The 23,682-nt window shown below is 36.9% G+C and overlaps 1 protein-coding gene across 1 annotated transcript in view; it reads right to left on the reverse strand.

Annotated features, from left to right (window-relative positions):
* LOC132545890 (uncharacterized) overlaps positions 1-23,438 on the reverse strand; it is a 29,435-nt gene extending 5,997 nt beyond the window's left edge. The window contains exons 1-2 of the mRNA XM_060209567.1: positions 23,313-23,438; positions 5,343-5,514 (exon numbers count right to left, since the gene is read on the reverse strand). Coding sequence (XP_060065550.1) covers positions 5,343-5,514; positions 23,313-23,321 — 181 coding nt within the window. The 5' untranslated portion in view covers positions 23,322-23,438. The remainder of the gene's footprint in view (positions 1-5,342; positions 5,515-23,312) is intronic.
* Between the last annotated feature and the right edge of the window lie 244 nt (positions 23,439-23,682).

The raw sequence follows: 23,682 nt of genomic DNA on the forward strand, positions 1-23,682 counted from the left end.
TCCTATAGAGTCTTCAGTAATAACAGATATAGAGGATATCCTATAGTCTTCAGTAATAACAGATATAGAGGATATCCTATAGAGTCTTCAGTAATATACAGGATAGTCTTCAGTAATAACAGATATAGAGGATAGAGGATATCCTATAGAGTCTTCAGTAATAACAGATATAGAGGATATCCTATAGAGTCTTCAGTAATATAGAGGATATCCTATAGAGTCTTCCAGTAATATAGAGGATATCTTCAGTAATAACAGATATATAGAGTCTTCAGTAATAACAGATATAGAGGATATCCTATAGAGTCTTCAGTAATAACAGATATAGAGGATATCCTATAGAGTCTTCAGTAATAACAATATAGAGGATATCCTATAGAGTCTTCAGTAATAATATAGAGGATATCCAGATATCCTATAACAGATATAGAGGATATCCTATAGAGTCTTCAGTAATAACAGATATAGAGGATATCCTATAGAGTCTTCAGTAATAACAGATATAGAGGATATCCTATAGAGTCTTCAGTAATAACAGATATAGAGGATATCCTAATAGGATATCTTCAGTAATATAGAGGATATCCTATAGAGTCTTCAGTAATAACAGTAGAGGATATCCTATAGAGTCTTCAGTAATAACAGATATAGAGGATATCCTATACAGTCTTCAGTAATATAGAGGATATCCTATAGAGTCTTCAGTAATAACAGATATAGAGGATATCCTATAGAGTCTTCAGTAATAACAGATATAGAGGATATCCTATAGAGTCTTCTAATCAGGATAATAACAGATATAGAGGATATCCTATAGAGTCTTCAGTAATAACAATATAGAGGATATCCTATAGAGTCTTCAGTAATAACAGATATAGAGGATATCCTATAGAGTCTTCAGTAATAACAGGATATAGAGGATATCCTATAGAGTCTTCAGTAATAACAATATAGAGGATATCCTATAGAGTCTTCAGTCAGATATAGAGGATATCAGTCTTAATATAGAGGATATCCTATAGAGTCTTCAGTAATATAGACGATATCCTATAGAGTCTTCAGTAATAACAGATATAGAGGATATCCTATAGAATCTTCAGTAATAACAGATATAGAGGATATCCTATAGAGTCTTCAGTAATAAAAAATATATACTATATACTATTCAGTAAAAAATAATATATACGATAGACTCTTAAGTAATAAGAGATATAGAGGATATCCTATAGAGTCTTCAGTAATAACAGATATAGAGGATATCCTATAGAGTCTTCAGTAATAAGGTAATATAGAGGATATCCTATAGAGTCTTCAGTAATATAGAGGATATCCTATAGAGTCTTCAGTAATAACAGATACAGAGGATATCCTATAGAGTCTTCAGTAATAACAGATATAGAAGATGTCCTATAGAGTCTTCAGTAATAACAGATATAGAGGATATCCTATAGAGTCTTCAGTAATATAGAGGATGTCCTATAGAGTCTTCAGTAATAACAGATATAGAGGATATCCTATAGAGTCTTCAGTAATAACAGATATAGAGGATATCCTATAGAGTCTTCAGTAATAACAGATATAGAGGATATCCTATAGAGTCTTCAGTAATAAAGATATAGAGGATATCCTATAGTCTTCAGTAATAACAGATATAGAGGATACAGATATAGAGGATATCCTATAGAGTCTTCAGATATAATATAGAGGATATCCTATAGAGTCTTCAGTAATAACAGATATAGAGGATATCCTATAGAGTCTTCAGTAATAACAGATATAGAGGATATCCTATAGAGTCTTCAGTAATAACAGATATAGAGGATATCCTATAGAGTCTTCAGTAATATAGAGGATATCCTATAGAGTCTTCAGTAATAACAGATATAGAGGATATCCTATAGAGTCTTCAGTAATATAGAGGATATCCTATAGAGTCTTCAGTAATAACAGATATAGAGGATATCCTATAGAGTCTTCAGTAATAACAGATATAGAGGATATCCTATAGAGTCTTCAGTAATAACAGATATAGAGGATATCCTATAGAGTCTTCAGTAATAACAGATATAGAGGATATCCTATAGAGTCTTCAGTAATATAGAGGATGTCCTATAGAGTCTTCAGTAATATAGAGGATATCCTATAGAGTCTTCAGTAATAACAGATATAGAGGATATCCTATAGAGTCTTCAGTAATAACAGATATAGAGGATATCCTATAGAGTCTTCAGTAATATAGAGGATATCCTATAGAGTCTTCAGTAATAACAGATATAGAGGATATCCTATAGAGTCTTCAGTAATAACAGATACAGAGGATATCCTATAGAGTCTTCTTCAGTAATATAGAGGATATCCTATAGAGTCTTCAGTAATAACAGATATAGAGGATATCCTATAGAGTCTTCAGTATATAGAGGATACAGATATAGAGGATATCCTATAGACTCTTCAGTAATAACAGATATAGAGGATATCCTATAGAGTCTTCAGTAATAACAGATATAGAGGATATCCTATAGAGTCTTCAGTAATAACAGATATAGAGGATATCCTATAGAGTCTTCAGTAATAACAGATATAGAGGATATCCTATAGAGTCTTCAGTAATAACAATATAGAGGATATCCTATAGAATCTTCAGTAATAACAGATATAGAGGATATCCTATAGAGTCTTCAGTAATAACAGATATAGAGGATATCCTATAGAGTCTTCAGTAAATATAGACGATATCCTATAGAGTCTTCAGTAATAACAGATATAGAGGATATCCTATAGAGTCTTCAGTAATAACAGATATAGAGGATATCCTATAGAGTCTTCAGTAATAACAGATATAGAGGATATCCTATAGAGTCTTCAGTAATATAGAGGATATCCTATAGAGTCTTCAGTAATAACAGATATAGAGGATATCCTATAGAGTCTTCAGTAATAACAGATATAGAGGATATCCTATAGAGTCTTCAGTAATATAGAGGATAGAGTCTTCAGTAATATAGAGATAATAACAGATATAGAGGATATCCTATAGAGTCTTCAGTAATAACAGATATAGAGGATATCCTATAGAGTCTTCAGTAATAACAGATATAGAGGATATCCTATAGAGTCTTCAGTAATATAGAGGATATCCTATAGAGTCTTCAGATAATAACAGTAATATAGAGGATATCCTATAGAGTCTTCAGTAATAACAGATACAGAGGATATCCTAGAGAGTCTTCAGTAATAACAGATATAGAGGATATCCTATAGAGTCTTCAGTAATAACAGATATAGAGGATATCCTATAGAGTCTTCAGTAATATAGAGGATGTCCTATAGAGTCTTCAGTAATAACAGATATAGAGGATATCCTATAGTCTTCAGTAATATAGAGGATGTCCTATAGAGTCTTCAGTAATAACAGATATAGAGGATATCCTATAGAGTCTTCAGTAATAACAGATATAGAGGATATCCTATAGAGTCTTCAGTAATATAGAGGATATCCTATAGAGTCTTCAGTAATATAGAGGATATCCTATAGAGTCTTCAGTAATAACAGATATAGAGGATATCCTATAGAGTCTTCAGTAATAACAGATATAGAGGATATCCTATAGAGTCTTCAGTAATAACAATATAGAGGATATCCTATAGAGTCTTCAGTAATAACAGATATAGAGGATATCCTATAGAGTCTTCAGTAATAACAGATATAGAGGATATCCTATAGAGTCTTCAGTAATATAGAGGATATCCTATAGACAGATATAGAGGATATCCTATAGAGTCTTCAGTAATAACAGATATAGAGGATATCCTATAGAGTCTTCAGTAATATAGAGGATATCCTATAGAGTCTTCAGTAATATAGAGGATATCCTATAGAGTCTTCAGTAATAATTTCAGTAATATAGAGGATATCCTATAGAGTCTTCAGTAATAACAGATATAGAGGATATCCTATAGAGTCTTCAGTAATATAGAGGATATCCTATAGAGTCTTCAGTAATATAGAGGATATCCTATAGAGTCTTCAGTAATATAGAGGATATCCTATAGAGTCTTCAGTAATATAGAGGATGTCCTATAGAATCTTCAGTAATATAGAGGATGTCCTATAGTCTTCAGTAATAACAGATATAGAGGATATCCTATAGTCTTCAGTAATATAGAGGATATCCTATAGTAATAACAGTAATATAGAGGATATCCTATAGAGTCTTCAGTAATAACAGATATAGAGGATGTCCTATAGAGTCTTCAGTAATAACAGATACAGAGGATATCCTATAAAGTCTTCAGTAATAACAGATATAGAGGATATCCTATAGAGTCTTCAGTAATATAGAGGATGTCCTATAGAGTCTTCAGTAATAACAGATATAGAGGATATCTTATAGAGTCTTCAGTAATAACAGATATATTTCACAAGTGTGTCTAATATTTTAGTATCTTCCATGCCTAAGCAGCATGAGTGAAAGATACAAAAATATAAATATATATAAGTATCTGTGCTCAACATCCATTTCCAGGTTCTTCAGTCACTCTAAATAAAAAAAGAGACCCTTGGGCCTAAGCAGTCATCTGACTATAAAAACTTTCAGCCGCAAGAGCTTTTGAGTAGAATCTTACTAAGAAGCTGTTTTCCATGATGCAGATGGTAGTTTTGGTGAGGAGTAGGTAACTCTAAAAAGTGTTACCTTTTTTTTGACAGTAAAGTTGGAGCTCAAGCCAACTGGTGAAACTTGAAAAGAAGTTCGAAATTGGAGTTGCAAAGGAAAACCATAATTAGGCAATCATGTTACAAAATGGCCTCCCTGGCTGCTGAATTGAAGTTTTGACAAGCTCGAAAAACATCATCATTGTTTAGGCTACTTTTCCTTAACATTTCCACCAATTTTTAGCTCAATGGCACCAGTGAAACTACAGAAGAATTTTAAAATATGTTTTTGAAGATGGTGGCCATGGCGACCATTTAAGAGTGTGATCAATGTATACACAAAGTTTCATGACTGTTGCTTAATTATGAGCAAAGTTATGCTTCAGAAAAGGAAATTTTACGAAGGGCATAAACTCTGTAATTGAGGGGTCAAGGGCCCTGGATTTGGTGTACTGCACATTGTCATAGTATGATCCATGTACACATCAAGTATCATGATCCTTACTTCACTGTTGGCGAAGCTATGCTGCAGACATGAAAGGATAGACGGATTAACGAATTATATGCTTGCAGTTTCAGCAAGAACAGCAAGGACCTAAAGCTGTACTGATAACAAAAAACTGATTGACACTTGGGGTAATATGGATGACTTAAGTATTCCTTGTACAAGACCACAGACTGTGTTTACCGTGGCAGCTGAGTTTGTCCATTTCAAATGTTATTGGTGCAGTGGAGACAGTATTGTTTTGATCACTCTGTATGTCGGCCATGGCATTACGACGTCCGGTACGTCCAGAATTTACGAACTCCTCCAGGTGGCTACACTCTATTTCTGTCATTGTCTCAGCTGCTGCTGAACTCTACAACAAATAGGAAACATTGAATGAAGATTTTACTTTCTGTCTAGCATCAGGTTGCAATTTAACACATCAGTCAGGTATTACAGTGAGCTAGCACAAAGATGCATTGTCCAAGAGGAACTGAAGTCTCCTCTAACTTACATGATTTAATTTAACAGAAAAATTATATGACATGGATGTGTAAGAAACCTCAAAGTCATAAGACCAAGGTGCCACAGTGACCTATCCAATGTAGGTCATACTAACCAGACAGTGTCACCTTCCTAATCAATGTCATAAGACCAAGGTGCCACAGTGACCTACCCAATGTAGGTCATACTAACCAGACAGTGTCACCTTCCTAATCAATGTCATAAGACCAAGGTGCCACAGTGACCTACCCAATGTAGGTCACACTAACCAGACAGTGTCACCTTCCTAATCAATGTCATAAGACCAAGGTTCCACAGTGACCTACCCAATGTAGGTCATACTAACCACAGCAGTGTCACCTTCCTAATCAATGTCATAAGACCAAGGTGCCACAGTGACCTACCCAATGTAGGTCATACTAACCACAGCAGTGTCACCTTCCTAATCAATGTCATAAGACCAAGGTACCACAGTGACCTACCCTATGTAGGTCATACTAACCACAGCAGTGTCACTGTCCTAACCAATGTCACGTGAAACAAACCATAAGTTTCCCCATGATCACACAAAGAATATTGGACATGGAACCCACAAGATTAGACAGAATCAAACACTGGTCATAATACCAATCCCATTCAGGATCAAGTACATAGCTTTTAATATGCAAAAATATCAACGGAAACTAAAAATTCAACAAACATTTCAAAAATGAATACAAGCATGAGATATGAATATGGCCTGAATTAAAAAAAAGATCTTTAAAAAAACAATTCAGTTTGAAAGTTAAGCAGTTTTTTATAGCTAAAAAGCAGTTGAGATCATTTTAGTTTCCACCAATAGCACAATAGAGTGTATAATTAGAAATGAAAGTATTAACACATTTAGGGCTAAGGGAGTGTACTGTATGTTAAGTCTGTAAAAAGCAAAGTGTATTTACATTCTTCATAGCATCTACAGCTAAACTTGAAAAGCTTTAAACACTTCCTATAACTAAGATTTTTTTAGCTGTGTTTCATTCGAGTGTTTCAGAATGGGGTCAAAAGGCTCACTGGGCCTGTAGTTATCAGTGGTAATGCTGTGCTGTTAAACGTTTCAAGGAAGAAATTTGCGGCATTCAAATCTTCCAATCTAAAAATAAATGTGAGCCATATGTGAACTTCTACTCCTCTCACAAAAAAGCTGAAATACAGAGAGAAACACCTTAGGACTTCCTCTCATCAATCAAGAGTACCTAGGCACTAGGGTTTACATCCGAGCTTCAGAAGGAGGAAACAACTGTTTTATGTGCTTGTACTTCACTTATTTGGCTATATCCTTTATCTAATTGTAAATCTGTGGTAAAATTATAGTCCAGGAGATTTCCTGTAAGCAGTGTGCATGCCATGTTTAATTCGTTCAGAAAGTGGCATGGATCAGGACGGTAAGGCATTCAAATCACTGATGAATTCTAGAAGGACGGAATAGCTGTATTATGCAGCCTTATTTATAATGTTTGGTTTTACAATATCTCGTTCTAAATTTGTTTTTAAAGGTGCTAGTGATTTGTGAATGCATGTGCAATCTTCCAAATAATTTAGATTTACCTATGATAACTTTCATTAATTAAAATCTGATACAAACATATCTTTGATCTCTTGTTATGTTCTTGAATAAACGCTTTAAAACATTATAATGCTTTGGCAGAGCTATGAAACTTACCTAGTAATCTTGATTTGATATCTTATTTCTCTTGGTGTTATCAGAATGTATCAAACCCATTTTACCTTAATCAATTTTTATCAATTACATACAGAAGACAAGGTTTGATACTAGTTCTTTGTTAAAGATAAAATGAACATGTTGAGGTTACAAGAAAATTATATAGAATCTCCTTCAATTGGAAATATCTCCTTTGCAATCTTCTAAAAACATCATGTGTTAAGGAGCAGCTTTTTTTTTCGTCAAGAGTCTTACCTTCATTTTCCTTTCTTTGACAAAACTTGCCACAAATTGGCGTTTTATTTCAGCAGAGGGTCAGTATAATGAAACTAAACTAATAAGAATGCAGAAAATGGAAACAGGCAGAATTATACAGAGAATTAGAATCACTCACAAATCAACATTTATTTTGTCTACCATAGTTCCTGACATACTGTACATCTGTGGTATCATTCACAAAATCAACATGTGTTTTATCTGTGGTATTACTCCTGATCATAACATACTACATTTATACATTGATCCACTTATAATTGGCAAAAAATTCGACTTTCTCAAAGATATTTACAAAAAGTTCCACCCCACATCTATTAGAAACTGGTCAAGCCAACTCTAAAGTTGTGAGCTAAAGATCCTGAAATGATTGTTACACTGGATCAATTAAAACAAAAAAAACAAATCTGCGCAATCAAGTGTTTATTATGCTACATATGTAAACTATTCAGGGCTCAGATTACAATGTTCCACAACTATAGGCTCCGTTGTTAGAAAATTGATCAGGATTTGAATAATAAAATATATTATTGACCACACTACATTACAGACAATTGCCAACACTGAACACGAACATATCAGGCCATTAATGACTTCAATCATTGATTAGGTTGTAAAGTCCACAAGACTTGTTTACTGGTAAATATTGGTATTGTAAAATGGCCATCTGAATCGTTTTATTAGCTATTCAATGTTTTCAACAAGTACCCTAAACTAAACTGGGAGCTTCTGGTAATCTGGTGAAAGCTCTTTTATTTTCAGGCTGAAATGGGTGAATATAATGATTTTCTAATAGTAGTAAAGATAATGTAAAACATTCGATAACATGTTTAGAAAATATTGAGGTAAAACTAGATTGACAAGGCATTCAGAAACATAATAAATACACCTTTCTACAATAGTCAGAACAAGGTTTATATACACACTTTCCTACAATAGTCAGAACAAGGTTTATATACAATAGTCAGAACAAGGTTTATATACAATAGTCAGAACAAGGTTTATATACAATAGTCAGAACAAGGTTTATATACAATAGTCAGAACAAGGTTTATATACAATAGTCAGAACAAGGTTTATATATACACTTTCCTACAATAGTCAGAACAAGGTTTATATACACACTTTCCTACAATAGTCAGAACAAGGTTTATATACAATAGTCAGAACAAGGTTTATATACAATAGTCAGAACAAGGTTTATATACACACTTTCCTACAATAGTCAGAACAAGGTTTATATACAATAGTCAGAACAAGGTTTATATACAATAGTCAGAACAAGGTTTATATACACACTTTCCTACAACAGTCTGAACAAGGTTTATATACACACTTTCCTACAATAGTCAGAACAAGGTTTATATACACACTTTCCTACAATAGTCAGAACAAGGTTTATATACAATAGTCAGAACAAGGTTTATATATACACTTTCCTACAATAGTCAGAACAAGGTTTATTTATATACAATAGTCAGAACAAGGTTTATATACAATAGTCAGAACAAGGTTTATATATACACTTTCCTACAATAGTCAGAACAAGGTTTATATACAATAGTCAGAACAAGGTTTATATACAATAGTCAGAACAAGGTTTATATACACACTTTCCTACAATAGTCAGAACAAGGTTTATTTATATACAATAGTCAGAACAAGGTTTATATATACACTCTCCTACAATAGTCAGAACAAGGTTTATATACACACTTTCCTACAATAGTCAGAACAAGGTTTATATACAATAGTCAGAACAAGGTTTATATACACACTTTCCTACAATAGTCAGAACAAGGTTGATATACAAAAGTTAGAACAAGGTTTATATACAATAGTCAGAACAAGGTTTATATACACACTTTCCTACAATAGTCAGAACAAGGTTGATATACAAAAGTTAGAACAAGGTTTATATACAATAGTCAGAACAAGGTTTATATATACACTTTCCTACAATAGTCAGAACAAGGTTTATATTATCAGAACAAGGTTTATATACAATAGTCAGAACAAGGTTTATATATACACTACAATAGTCAGAACAAGGTTTATATACAATAGTCAGAACAAGGTTTATATACACACTTTCCTACAATAGTCAGAACAAGGTTTATATACAATAGTCAGAACAAGGTTTATATCTCCTACAATAGTCAGAACAAGGTTTATATACACACTTTCCTACAATAGTCAGAACAAGGTTTATATACACACTCTCCTACAATAGTCAGAACAAGGTTTATATACACACTTTCCTACAATAGTCAGAACAAGGTTTATATATACACTCTCCTACAATAGTCAGAACAAGGTTTATATACACACTCTCCTACAATAGTCAGAACAAGGTTTATATATACACTTTCCTACAATAGTCAGAACAAGGTTTATATACAATAGTCAGAACAAGGTTTATATACAATAGTCAGAACAAGGTTTATATACAATAGTCAGAACAAGGTTTATATATACACTTTCCTACAATAGTCAGAACAAGGTTTATATATACACTTTCCTACAATAGTCAGAACAAGGTTTATACACAATAGTCAGAACAAGGTTTATATACAATAGTCAGAACAAGGTTTATATATACACTTTCCTACAATAGTCAGAACAAGGTTTATATATAGTCAGAACAAGGTTTATATATACACTAGTCCTACAATAGTCAGAACAAGGTTTATATATACAATAGTCAGAACTTTATATACAATAGTCAGAACAAGGTTTATATATACACTTTCCTACAATAGTCAGAACAAGGTTTATATACACACTTTCCTACAATAGTCAGAACAAGGTTATATATATATACAATAGTCAGAACAAGGTTTATATATACAATAGTCAGAACAAGGTTTATATATACACTTTCCTACAATAGTCAGAACAAGGTTTATATACAATAGTCAGAACAAGGTTTATATATACACTCTCCTACAATAGTCAGAACAAGGTTTATATACACACTTTCCTACAATAGTCAGAACAAGGTTTATATACAATAGTCAGAACAAGGTTTATATACACACTTTCCTACAACAGTCTGAACAAGGTTTATATACACACTTTCCTACAATAGTCAGAACAAGGTTTATATACACACTTTCCTACAATAGTCAGAACAAGGTTTATATATACACTTTCCTACAATAGTCAGAACAAGGTTTATATACAATAGTCAGAACAAGGTTTATATATACACTTTCCTACAATAGTCAGAACAAGGTTTATTTATATATAATAGTCAGAACAAGGTTTATATACAATAGTCAGAACAAGGTTTATATACACACTTTCCTACAATAGTCAGAACAAGGTTTATATATACACTTTCCTACAATAGTCAGAACAAGGTTTATATACACACTTTCCTACAATAGTCAGAACAAGGTTTATATACAATAGTCAGAACAAGGTTTATATACACACTTTCCTACAATAGTCAGAACAAGGTTTATATACACACTTTCCTACAATAGTCAGAACAAGGTTTATACATACCTTCCTACAGTAGCCAGAACAAGGTATAGCATACCAAAGTGGTACAAAAACCTAACCTGTATATTATGAACTAAGCAACGATATGAAATCTTACTATGTCATATGAAATATTGTCTGAGAGTAAAAAGAAGTGGTAAGAACTCGCAAGAACTGATCTTGTCTGAGAGTAACTTTCATACATATACAATATGTATGGATCATTAAGGATTTTTATGTTTTCTCTAAGATCACCTGAACATTAAGTGGTCACTTCTGACGTAAGTTATATTTCAAGATTTAATTTCACAACAAATATCAATTGCACAAAGTCATCATGAAATATCTCTTTCCTGATTATATAAAGCTTGTAATGATTAATTCAGGAGAAAGATTTCCTCTGGATTTATAGCCCTTGCTCACTCGTCCTGTTAATTAGGCTCGCTAAACACGGCTGACAGAGTGATCAAATGAGAATGAATCAGTGTAGAAACATCAATATAAAAACAATCTGATTTCTAAACAGTATTAACTAGTGTTAATTAGTCATGCAGTTCAACGTAGTACTACATCTTACCTTCTGACAGATACTGAGTCATCAGACTTTATAAAATCAAAGATTACATCAGCATTCAAATCATAATTCCTATGTACACTATAAGTCTCTGATCCAAACATTCCAGGAAAGGTGCAGACAGGAAATATGTCTATAAGAAACTTCAGATTGAATCTAACAAACTTTCACAGCCTGTACAAGATCAGAAGAGCTGACTTCCTCGTGACAACAGGAAGTTTGCTAAGAGGTCTTAAACACATGTTCCCATGTGTCACATTGACATGTTTCCAAAGTGTTGTCCAGAACTTGCTGTTATAAAACAACTTTTACAAAGTCAATTAAACACATTCACAGTGTCAGTCAAGGTATTTTCTAAGGAAAAATATTACAGTATACTTTATCACTGTGAACATGTGAAAGTTCAGGGAAGAGCAGGCAACATAATCAACATAAATCCCCACTGGACTAACCAAACCTCACCCAATGAAACCAAGCAATGTCCCCAACAAACCCAATCCCCACTGGACCAACCAACAGAATGATAACCTAGCCATGTCCTGACAAACCCAATCCCCACTGGACCAACCAACAGAATGATAACCTAGCCATGTCCTGACAAACCCAACCCCCACTGGACCAACCAACACCTACCCAATGATAACCTAGCTATGTCCCCGACAAACCCAATCAACTCTGTAAACTTACTACAGCCTGTACTGTCATAAAAAAGAAATAAGATCCCTACACAGAATTGAGATTTTCTTGTCTCCTGTAGAGAATTAAGGAAACCAATACCTGAATCAGAAACTCCCTATTACAACATTTAAAATCTTTATCCTTTCTTTAGCTTTCTTCTTCTCTTCTTCTTTCCTGCATTTTTTCTTCCTCCTGTTGGCTTCTTTGTAGAAATTGATAGCTCGAATATTGTGATATTTTAGACACAGTAGTTGATCGGGTATGAAACAGTTTAAATCGGATGATACCAACAACAAACAAATAATGCCAAACATTCCATATATGGATTTTCAAACATAAATATGAACTGGATATATAACAGGAAAGAAGAGTGTATTTAATATGATACCATTAAACTTATAATCTCAGGCTAAAGATTTAAAACTTGATGTTTAGTGCTCTCCAGTTTCCTGGCCAGCAACATGGAGTTAATGTTTCTATGGAGTGTGTTTGTATACGGTGAAAGAATGCACACTAATGTTTACAGGTACATATATTTAAACATACGTCACAGGATATGACAATCAGTAAATCCTATTTTTGTAATAGTTTTCTCAAACACTTCTCCTTAAATGTTTTAAGAGATCAAAGTCACCATACTTATTTTAAATTCCCATGTGAATCATATCTTCCTTGCTGAAAAATCAAATAGTAATACAGAATGTATTTCTATTTCCTAAAATGTTTTTCAAAAATATGCAGAATTTCAAATTGCAGATAAAATAATTTGAAGGCCAAAATTATGGGGAGATATAGATCCAACCAATACCGGGAGAGAAAGATCCAACCAATATTGAGAGAGGTAGATCCAACCAATATGGGGAGAGGTAGATACAACCAATATGGGGAGAGGTAGATCCAACCAATATGGGGAGAGGTAGATCCAACCAATATGGAGAGAGGAAGATCCAACCAATATGGGGGAGGTAGATCCAACCAATATGGGGAGGTAGATCCAACCAATATGGGGAGAGGTAGATCCAACCAATATGGGGAGGTAGATCCAACCAATATGGGGAGAGGTAGATCCAACCAAGATGGGGAGAGGTAGATCCAACCAATATGGGGGGAGGTAGATACAACCAAGATGGGGAGAGGTAGATCCAACCAATATGGGGGGAGGTAGATACAACCAAGATGGGGAGAGAAAGATCCAACCAATATGGTAAGAGGCAGATCCAACCAATATGAGGAGGTAGATCCAACCAATATGGAGAGAGGTAGATCCAACCAATATGGGGAGAGGTAGATCTAACCAATATGGGGAGAGGTAGATCTAACCAATATGGAGAGGTAGATCTAACCAATATGGGGAGGTAGATCCAACCAATATGGGGAGAAGCAGATCAAACCAATAAGGGGAGGTAGATCCAACCAATATGGGGAGAGGTAGATCCAACCAATATGGGGAGAGGTAGATCTAACCAATATGGGGAGAGGTAGATCCAACCAATATGGGGAGAGGTAGATCCAACCAATATGGGGAGAGGTAGATCCAACCAATATGGGGAGAGGTAGATCCAACCAATATGGGGAGAGGTAGATCCAACCAATATGGGGAGGTAGAGCCAACCAATATGGGGAGAGGCAGATCAAACCAATATGGGGAGAGGTAGATCCAACCAATACCAATCCAACCAATATGGGGAGAGGTAGACCAACCAATATGGGGGAGTAGATCAAACCAACCAATATGGGGAGAGGATCTAACCAATATAGATCAAACCAATATGGGGAGGTAGATCCAACCAATATGGGGAGAGGTAGATCCAACCAATATGGGGAGAGGTAGATCCAACCAGTATGGGGAGAGAAAGATCCAACCAATATGGAGAGGTAGATCTAACCAATATGGGGAGGTAGATCCAACCAATATGGGGAGAAGCAGATCAAACCAATAAGGGGAGGTAGATCCAACCAATATGGGGAGAGGTAGATCCAACCAATATGGGGAGGTAGATCCAACCAATATGGGGAGAGGTAGATCCAACCAAGATGGGGAGAGGTAGATCCAACCAATATGGGGAGGTAGATCCAACCAATATGGGGAGAGGCAGATCAAACCAATATGGGGAGGTAGATCCAACCAATATGGGGAGAGGTAGATCCAACCAATATGGGGAGAGAAAGATCCAACCAATATGGGGAGAGGTAGATCCAACCAATATGGGAAGGTAGATCCAACCAATATGGGGAGAGGCAGATCAAACCAATATGGGGAGAGGCAGATCTAACCAATATGGGGAGGTAGATCCAACCAGTATGGGGAGAGGTAGATCCAACCAGTATGGGGAGAGGTAGATCCAACCAACATGGGGAGAGGCAGATTAAACCAATATGGGGAGGTAGATCTAACCAATATGGGGAGAGGTAGATCCAACCAATATGGGAAGGTAGATCCAACCAATATGGGGAGAGGCAGATCAAACCAATATGGGGAGAGGCAGATCTAACCAGTATGAGGAGAGGTAGATCCAACCAACAACGGGAGAGGTAGATCCAACCAATATGGGGAGAGGCAGATCAAACCAATATTGGGAGGTAGATCTAACCAATATGGGGAGTGGTAGATCTAACCAATATGGGGAGATGCAGATCCAACCAATATGGGGAGAGGTAGATCCAACCAATATGGGGAGAGGTAGATCCAACCAATATGGGGAGGTAGATCCAACCAATATGGGGAGAGGCAGATCAAACCAATATGGGGAGGTAGATCCAACCAATATGGGGAGAGGTAGATCCAACCAGTATGGGGAGAGGTAGATCCAACCAGTATGGGGAGAGGCAGATCCAACCAATATGGGGAGAGGCAGATCCAACCAATATGGGGAGAGGCAGATCCAACCAATATGGGGAGAGATAGATCCAACCAATATGGGGAGGTAGATCCAACCAATATGGGGAGAGGCAGATCAAACCAATATGAGGAGGTAGATCAAACCAATATGGGGAGAGGTAGATCCAACCAATATGGGGAGGTAGATCCAACCAATATGGGGAGAGAAAGATCCAACCAATATGGGGGGAGGTAGATCCAACCAATATGGGGGGAGGTAGATCCAACCAATATGAGGAGGTAGATCAAACCAATATGGGGAGGTAGATCCAACCAATATGGGGAAAGGTAGATCCAACCAATATGGGGGGGGGGGGGGGGGGGGAGGTAGATCCAAACCAATATGGGGAGGTAGATCCAACCAATATGGGGAGAGGTATATCCAACCAATATGGGGAGGTAGAGCCAACCAATATGGGGAGAGGCAGATCAAACCAATATGGGGAGGTAGATCCAACCAATATGGGGAGAGGTAGATCCAACCAATATGGGGAGAGAAAGATCCAACCAATATGGGGGGAGGTAGATCCAACCAATATGGGGGGAGGTAGATCAAACCAATATGGGGAGGTAGATCCAACCAATATGGGGAGAGAACCAGATATCCAACCAATATGGGGGGAGGTAGAGGTAGATTAACCAATATGGGGAGGATCCAACCAATATGGGGAGGTAGATCCAACCAATCCAACCAATATGAGGAGGTAGATCAAACCAATATGGGGAGGTAGATCCAACCAATATGGGGAAAGGTAGATCCAACCAATATGGGGAGGTAGATCCAACCAATATGGGGAGAGGTAGATCCAACCAATATGGGGAGAGAAAGATCCAACCAATATGGGGGGGGGGAGGTAGATCCGACCAATATGGGGAGGTAGATCCAACCAATATGGGGAGAGGTATATCCAACCAATATTGGGAGGTAGATCCAACCAATATGGGGAGAGGTAGATCCAACCAATATGGGGAGAGGTAGATCCAACCAGTATGGGGAGAGGCAGATCCAACCAATATGGGGAGAGGCAGATCCAACCAATATGGGGAGGTAGATCTAACCAATATGGGGAGAGATAGATCCAACCAATATGGGGAGGTAGATCCAACCAATATGGGGAGAGGCAGATCAAACCAATATGGGGAGAGGCAGATCTAACCAGTATGGGGAGAGGCAGATCAAACCAATATAGGGTGAGGTAGATCCAACCAATATGGGGAGAGGTAGATCTAACCAGTATGGGGAGAGGTAGATCCAACCAACAACGGGAGAGGTAGATCCAACCAACATGGGGAGAGGCAGATTAAACCAATATGGGGGGAGGTAGGGCCAACCAATATGGGGAGAGGCAGATCCAACCAATATGGGGAGAGGTAGATGTAACCAGTATGGGGAGAGGTAGATCCAACCAATATGGGGAGAGGCAGATCAAACCAGTATGGGGAGAGGCACATCAAACCAGTATGGGGAGAGGTATATCAAACCAGTATGGGGAGAGGTAGATCCAACCAATATGGGGAGAGGCAGATCAAACCAGTTTGGGGAGAGGTAGATCCAACCAACAACGGGAGAGGTAGATCCAACCAATATGGGGAGAGGCAGATTAAACCAATATGGGGGGAGGTAGGGCCAACCAATATGGGGAGAGGCAGATCCAACCAATATGGGGAGAGGTAGATGAAACCAGTATGGGGAGAGGTAGATCCAACCAATATGGGGAGAGGCAGATCAAACCAGTATGGGGAGAGGCACATCAAACCAGTATGGGGAGAGGTATATCAAACCAGTATGGGGAGAGGTAGATCCAACCAATATGGGGAGAGGCAGATCAAACCAGTTTGGGGAGAGGTAGATCCAACCAACAACGGGAGAGGTAGATCCAACCAATATGGGGAGAGGCAGATTAAACCAATATGGGGGGAGGTAGGGCCAACCAATATGGGGAGAGGCAGATCCAACCAATATGGGGAGAGGCACATCAAACCAGTATGGGGAGAGGCAGATGAAACCAGTATGGGGAGAGGTAGATCCTACCAATATGGGGAGAGGCAGATCCTACATCCATATTCAAAAAGTACAGTATGGATGGATTCCACATCAGGAATACAACGAGAATCTGGCCAAAAAAGTTGAATTATCAAAAGGATAAGTGAACAATATCAATGTCATAGTTGATCTGCTTTAATCAAGAGTATTGACTACTTTCGACACATAGATGTGTTGTCATCAGAACAAATTTGAAATATAAAGGTGTATTGTATGAAATGTGGTGTTAGTGTGTTGTACACAATGAAAACCAGCATTCCATATTCAAACAATAATTAGATGACTTTAAATGCCAGCTTACATTTCACAATGGAAAATAATTAGATTATTTAACTATAACAATACAAGCCTTTATATTTTAACATAAAGTTAAAGCCCGGCTATTTTTTCTCTATACGTCATAAAAAAGTAATTGAAACATCATCATATTACTAAACTCACAAAGTTAGTGTGCACATACAAAACCTACCCCTGAAACATTCCAGAAAATCAATTCTAACTGAAGTGAGCCACATAAATATTGATAGGATTTTCAGAGTAATAGAGCACCTGGGAACAATGGAAAGCTATCTGTCACTAGGTCAAATCAGCTGTCACAGATGTGATGTTCATACCAGGCCAAATTACAACACTCCAGCTGTCACAGATGTGAAGTTCACACCAGGCCAAATTATAACACTCCAGCTCTCACAAATGTGAAGTTCACACCAGGCCAAATTACAACACTCCAGCTCTCACAGATGTGATGTTCATACCAGACCAAATTACAACACTCCAGCTGTCACAGATGTGATATTCATACCAGACCAAATTATAACACTCCAACAACACCCCAGCTGTCACAGATGTGATGTTCATACCAGACCAAATTACACCACTCCAGCTGTCACAGATGTGATATTCATACCAGACCAAATTACACCACTCCAGCTGTCACAGATGTGATATTCATACCAGACCAAATTATAACACTCCAACAGATGTGATGTTCATACCAGACCAAATTACAACACCCCAGCTGTCACAGATGTGATGTTCATACCAGGCCAAATTATAACACTCCAGCTGTCACAGATGTGATGTTCATACCAGGCCAAATTACAACACTCCAGCTGTCACAGATGTGAAGTTCATACCAGACCAAATTACAACATCCCAGCTGTCACAGATGTGATGTTCATACCAGGCCAAATTATAACACTCCAGCTCTCACAGATGTGATGTTCATACCAGACCAAATTACAACACCCCAGCTGTCACAGATGTGATGTTCATACCAGGCCAAATTACAACACTCCAGCTGTCACAGATGTGATGTTCATACCAGACCAAATTACAACACTCCAGCTGTCACAGATGTGATGTTCATACCAGGCCAAATTATAACACTCCAGCTCTCACAGATGTGATGTTCATACCAGGCCAAATTACAACACTCCAGCTCTCACAGATGTGATGTTCATACCAGGCCAAATTATAACACTCCAACTGTCACAGATGTGATGTTCATACCAGACCAAATTATAACACTCCAACTGTCACAGATGTGATGTTCATACCAGACCAAATTACAACACTCCAGCTGTCACAGATAAGATAGGTATTGTATTATAATACTTAATTTCTATACCAAGCCACATTATACTTCCACAAACTTCCACTTACATTAAAATGCCAATAATGAACTGTCTATATAAATGAATTATATTCTTCAATCTAAGTGTTTGTTAAATTTTATAGATAAGACAGATATATCAACCAAATCTGAATTTAGTGTACATGATAACTAGACTTTTAAGGTACTGCTCTTGTACAAGGCATAACGCTTTTGTACAAGGCATAAGGCTTTTGTACGAGGCATAAGGCTTTTTTACGAGGCATAAGGCTTTTGTACAAGGCAAAAGGCTTTTGTACAAGGTATCAAGCTTTTGTAAGAGGCATAAAACTTTCATACGAGGCATCAGACTTTTTTATGAGGCATAAGACATTTTTCCTTCTAGAATGGGATTATGATGCTAATAGCCTAAATGAAGAAATAGATACAGTAGAGCCAAACAATGAATTGAACTGTATCATACAGCTGTTTAGTCCTCCTAGGACTCGTCAGTGATGCTATATCATACAGCTGTTTAGTCCTCCTAGGACTCGTCAGTGATGCTACATTATACAGCTGTTTGTCCTTCTAGGACTTGTCAGTGATGCTATATCATACAGCTGTTTGTCCTTCTAGGACTCGACAGTGATGCTACATCATACAGCTGTTTGTCCTTCTAGGACTCGTCAGTGATGATACATCATACAGCTGTTCCTTCTAGGACTCGTCAGTGATGATACATCATACAGCTGTTATGTCCTTCTTGGACTCGTCAGTGAGGCTACATCATACAGCTGTTTCGTTCTTCTAGGACTTGTCAGTGATGCTACATCATACAGCTGTTTGTCCTTCTAGGACTTGTCAGTGATGCTATATCATACAGCTGTTTCGTCCTTCTAGGACTCGTCAGTGGTGATACATCATACAGCTGTTCCGTCCTTCTAGGACTCGTCAGTGATGATACATCATACAGCTGTTTCGTCCTTCTAGGACTCGTCAGTGATGATACATCATACAGCTGTTCCGTCCTTCTAGGACTCGTCAGTGATGATACATCATACAGCTGTTTGTCCTTCTAGGACTTGTCAGTGATGCTACATCATACAGCTGTTTGTCCTTCTAGGACTCGTCAGTGATGCTACATCATACAGCTGTTTCGTCCTTCTAGTACTCGTCAGTGATGCTACATCATACAGCTGTTTGTCCTTCTAGGACTCGTCAGTGATGCTAGGGACCTTAATTCAGAAATAGACACAATAGAGCCAAACAATGAATAAAACTTTATCATACAGCTGTTTGTCCTTCTAGGACATAAAGTTTGAACCTAGGAGGTGACCGAGGAAAATCCAAAATCCAAAAACATCAAAATCTAGAAAGGGGGGGTGTGTACCTGCCCCTGAATATATTACATTTACGACCAAGAAAACGTAAACATAAATTATTCATTCTTAATCTGCATGCGTTTTCAATCAAACACTCGATGCCATGTCTCAACGACATCAAGTAAAGACTAGTATCTAGAGTGGGCAGGAACTTTATAATAACGTCGCACGAAAAATGGCGGTGGAGCGGAAGCGCTCCAGTATTGGAGTATTTATTGTTCTTACAACCTTCGAAAACGAACCACTGCATTGTTTTTTGCTTTCTATCCATTAAAATTTCTTTATAAAATTTCTCATCCTAGTTACCTGTTGTCTGGAATGTTTCTGGGTTTTACTCTACTCCTCATTAATATTCATGACCTCAGATCACGGATAGCCGCTCTCTATTCCAGTGAAATGTTGATTTTACGAAGCGAAAACACTCGACTAAATGTGGTATTTTTCAACAGTGCATTTATTCTTTCTTAATGATTGATATTTTGTTCGATACAGAAACTGTCGATCCAATATATCTATTGAACATAAAATACCGGTTTTCGATACATATCAAGTGCCGATACGGAGCCCTATCTTTAAGATTTAAAGTTTTTCATTTGCTGCTCACATTTCGAAGTGATTTGCCACCATAGTGATAATATGCCTGTATTGTGTATACCAGTGATGTAAATGAAATTAAACTCAATATAAAATGCATGGTGAATTGTGTTCACGTGCCATCAGCTGTTTTCTTTGTAGGAATGTTCACGTGGCGAGAAAACGTGACTCGCAGTCAAGAAAGCTTGTCAAATGATTTGTGGTCAAAATGGCTGTTTAAACGAGGTTCAATCGCGAGTTTGGGGATGAAAAGGGTGGTTGCTGGCCGCGTTAGACAGGTGGCCGTTAAGCAGGTGGCTGTCAAACTAAGGTGGCTATTATGACAGGTTAGACTGTATATGGCAAATTTAGAAGAATGCCAATTATGTGTATTTCTTATTAACCGTGCCAGTTTTTGAATGTATATTTAGTAATATTAAGACTCATGTAAACTATCAAATGACATAATACACTGAATCAACAGCCTTAAAATCTATCAGCTTCTGTTTATTCAACTCATGTCAAAACAGTGTCAAGTAAACCAACACAAATAGTTATAAACAAATTTTCTATTTAACTAACAAAACTGATGTAAAACATGTCAGTCTGTACATGACAACAAAACTTAAAATTAAACACAGAAAAATAAACAACACCACAACTGCACAGAAAAACACCACTACAGAAATGTCACCAACTCAGGGAACATTATCACATACAGAACAAAGAACAGGAATGTCAACACCACTGAACATTTCACCAATGTGTAATATCACAGTCATTTAAATCATCACCACCATGATCAAACATGGCCATTGTAGATAATGTCATCTCCATGGAGAATGTCATCACCATAGTGAATGTCATCATTGTAGAACAGGTCATCAACATGGAGAATGTCATCACCATGGAGAATGTCATCACCATGGCACAGGTCATCAATATGAAGAATGTCATCACCATGGAAAATGTCATCACCATGGCACAGGTCATCACCATAGCAAATGTCACCACCATGGAGAATGTCATCACCATTGAGAATGTCATCACCATGGAACAGGTCATCACCATAGCAAATGTCAACACCATGGAGAATGTCATCACCATTGAGAATGTCATCACCATGGAACAGGTCATCACCATGGAGAATGTCATCACCATGGTACAGGTCATCACCATGGCACAGGTCATCACCATAGAGAATGTCATCACCATGGAAGAGGTCATCACCATGGAGAATGTCACCACCATGGAGAATGTCACCACCATGGAGAATGTCACCACCATGGAAAAGGTCATCACCATGGAGAATGTCACCACCATGGAGAATGTCATCACCATGGAAAAGGTCATCACCATGGAGAATGTCACCACCATGGAGAATGCCACCATGGAAAATGTCACCACCATGGAGAATGTCATCACCATGGAAAAGATCATCACCATGGAGAATGTCATCACTGTGGAACAGGTCATCACCATGGAACAGGTCATCATAATGGGGATTTATCACCACAGACCATAATGTCATCAATGCAGAGACCAACTAGATAGTGGACTTAATGAACACTTTGAACCTGTCCCTCCAGCTACAAACAAGTTACCAGGACTGACATTACTGCTGTGTGAGGAGGATCTCTGTCCACAATCTCTGTGTCTCTTGCTGCCTCTAGCCTCTCTAAGAAATGCTAGCTGTTCTAAATATGCCGCAATCAATACTATTTTTATTTGACATTTAGGTACTTTTGCTGGTTTTTTGCATTGGCTGATAAGAATTACAATGTCATTCATATTTCCTGAAGCCATGGTTTCCCATTAAATGTTTCTGATGAGAGTGACAGAATATTGATACACTGTGTCATGTGAGTTAAAGATTTCACATTCATTGGGGATCAATACATTTACTATTAATGAAATTTCTGAAAGAAAAGAATTTTGAAAAATGTGGGTAAAATCATTAAAGCATGACACAAATCTATGGTAAAATGGGAGAAACTAACCGCACTATTCTTTGATGAGAACAGCCAAGACAACACCAGTTTAGACTGATCACTTGATGTAGTATTCTACTGCTTTAAACTGTTCTCCGCTAAAAATCATATATGAAACTGGTATTAAACCTGAATCTAAAAAAAACTTGAAGCCTACACAAGGATTTGATGAAAAATCTGCTCATACGACATACACTTAATTTCTCTCCAAATATCTGTGAATTTTATTACAATTAATTGAAAGCACCATTCTGATTGGTCAAAACTGAAATTGTTTCATAATCACAGGAAAAATGTTCTTACGCAAATGTCACTGAAGAGATGATAAAGTTTCCACCAAATTTATGATTTCTCGTTATATAACGGAACATTTTTCCATCCGTAAGGATCACATGTAAGAATATTCCAGGATGGAAAATACAACAAAATGTTTATAAATTAAGAGCTAAAAACATGGATTAAGACATACTACAAAGTTTTTAGATTTCTTACCGTTTCCATGCAATGGTGGTCCTTACACTCTCATAGGAACGAGTCTGGACATTTCATACACGTTTAATAATTATGCTGTGTATAAAAGCCGTGCCCTGGTAACATCCACACTTGTATTTCACAACACTGAAACAGACAGAATGTCAGTGTAAACACTTTTAAAAAGCAATTTGTCTATGTATACATACAATTGTGAGATTCACTCAGATTTCATGAATCTAATAGTAACTGGTACATTAAACATTTATTCTGTATTTATTGTTTGTTCTGATACAGATTTTGGCCAGGACTGATATGATTTCAGCTTTTAAATCATGACTTAAAATTTTGGATTAACACAGAAATAGATATATCCTATTTTTACTGACGA

Source organism: Ylistrum balloti, unplaced genomic scaffold, assembly GCF_031769215.1.
Source record: "Ylistrum balloti isolate Yb309-2 unplaced genomic scaffold, AGI_CSIRO_Ybal_v1 Utg369600, whole genome shotgun sequence".
In the NCBI taxonomy this organism is placed as follows: domain Eukaryota; kingdom Metazoa; phylum Mollusca; class Bivalvia; order Pectinida; family Pectinidae; genus Ylistrum; species Ylistrum balloti.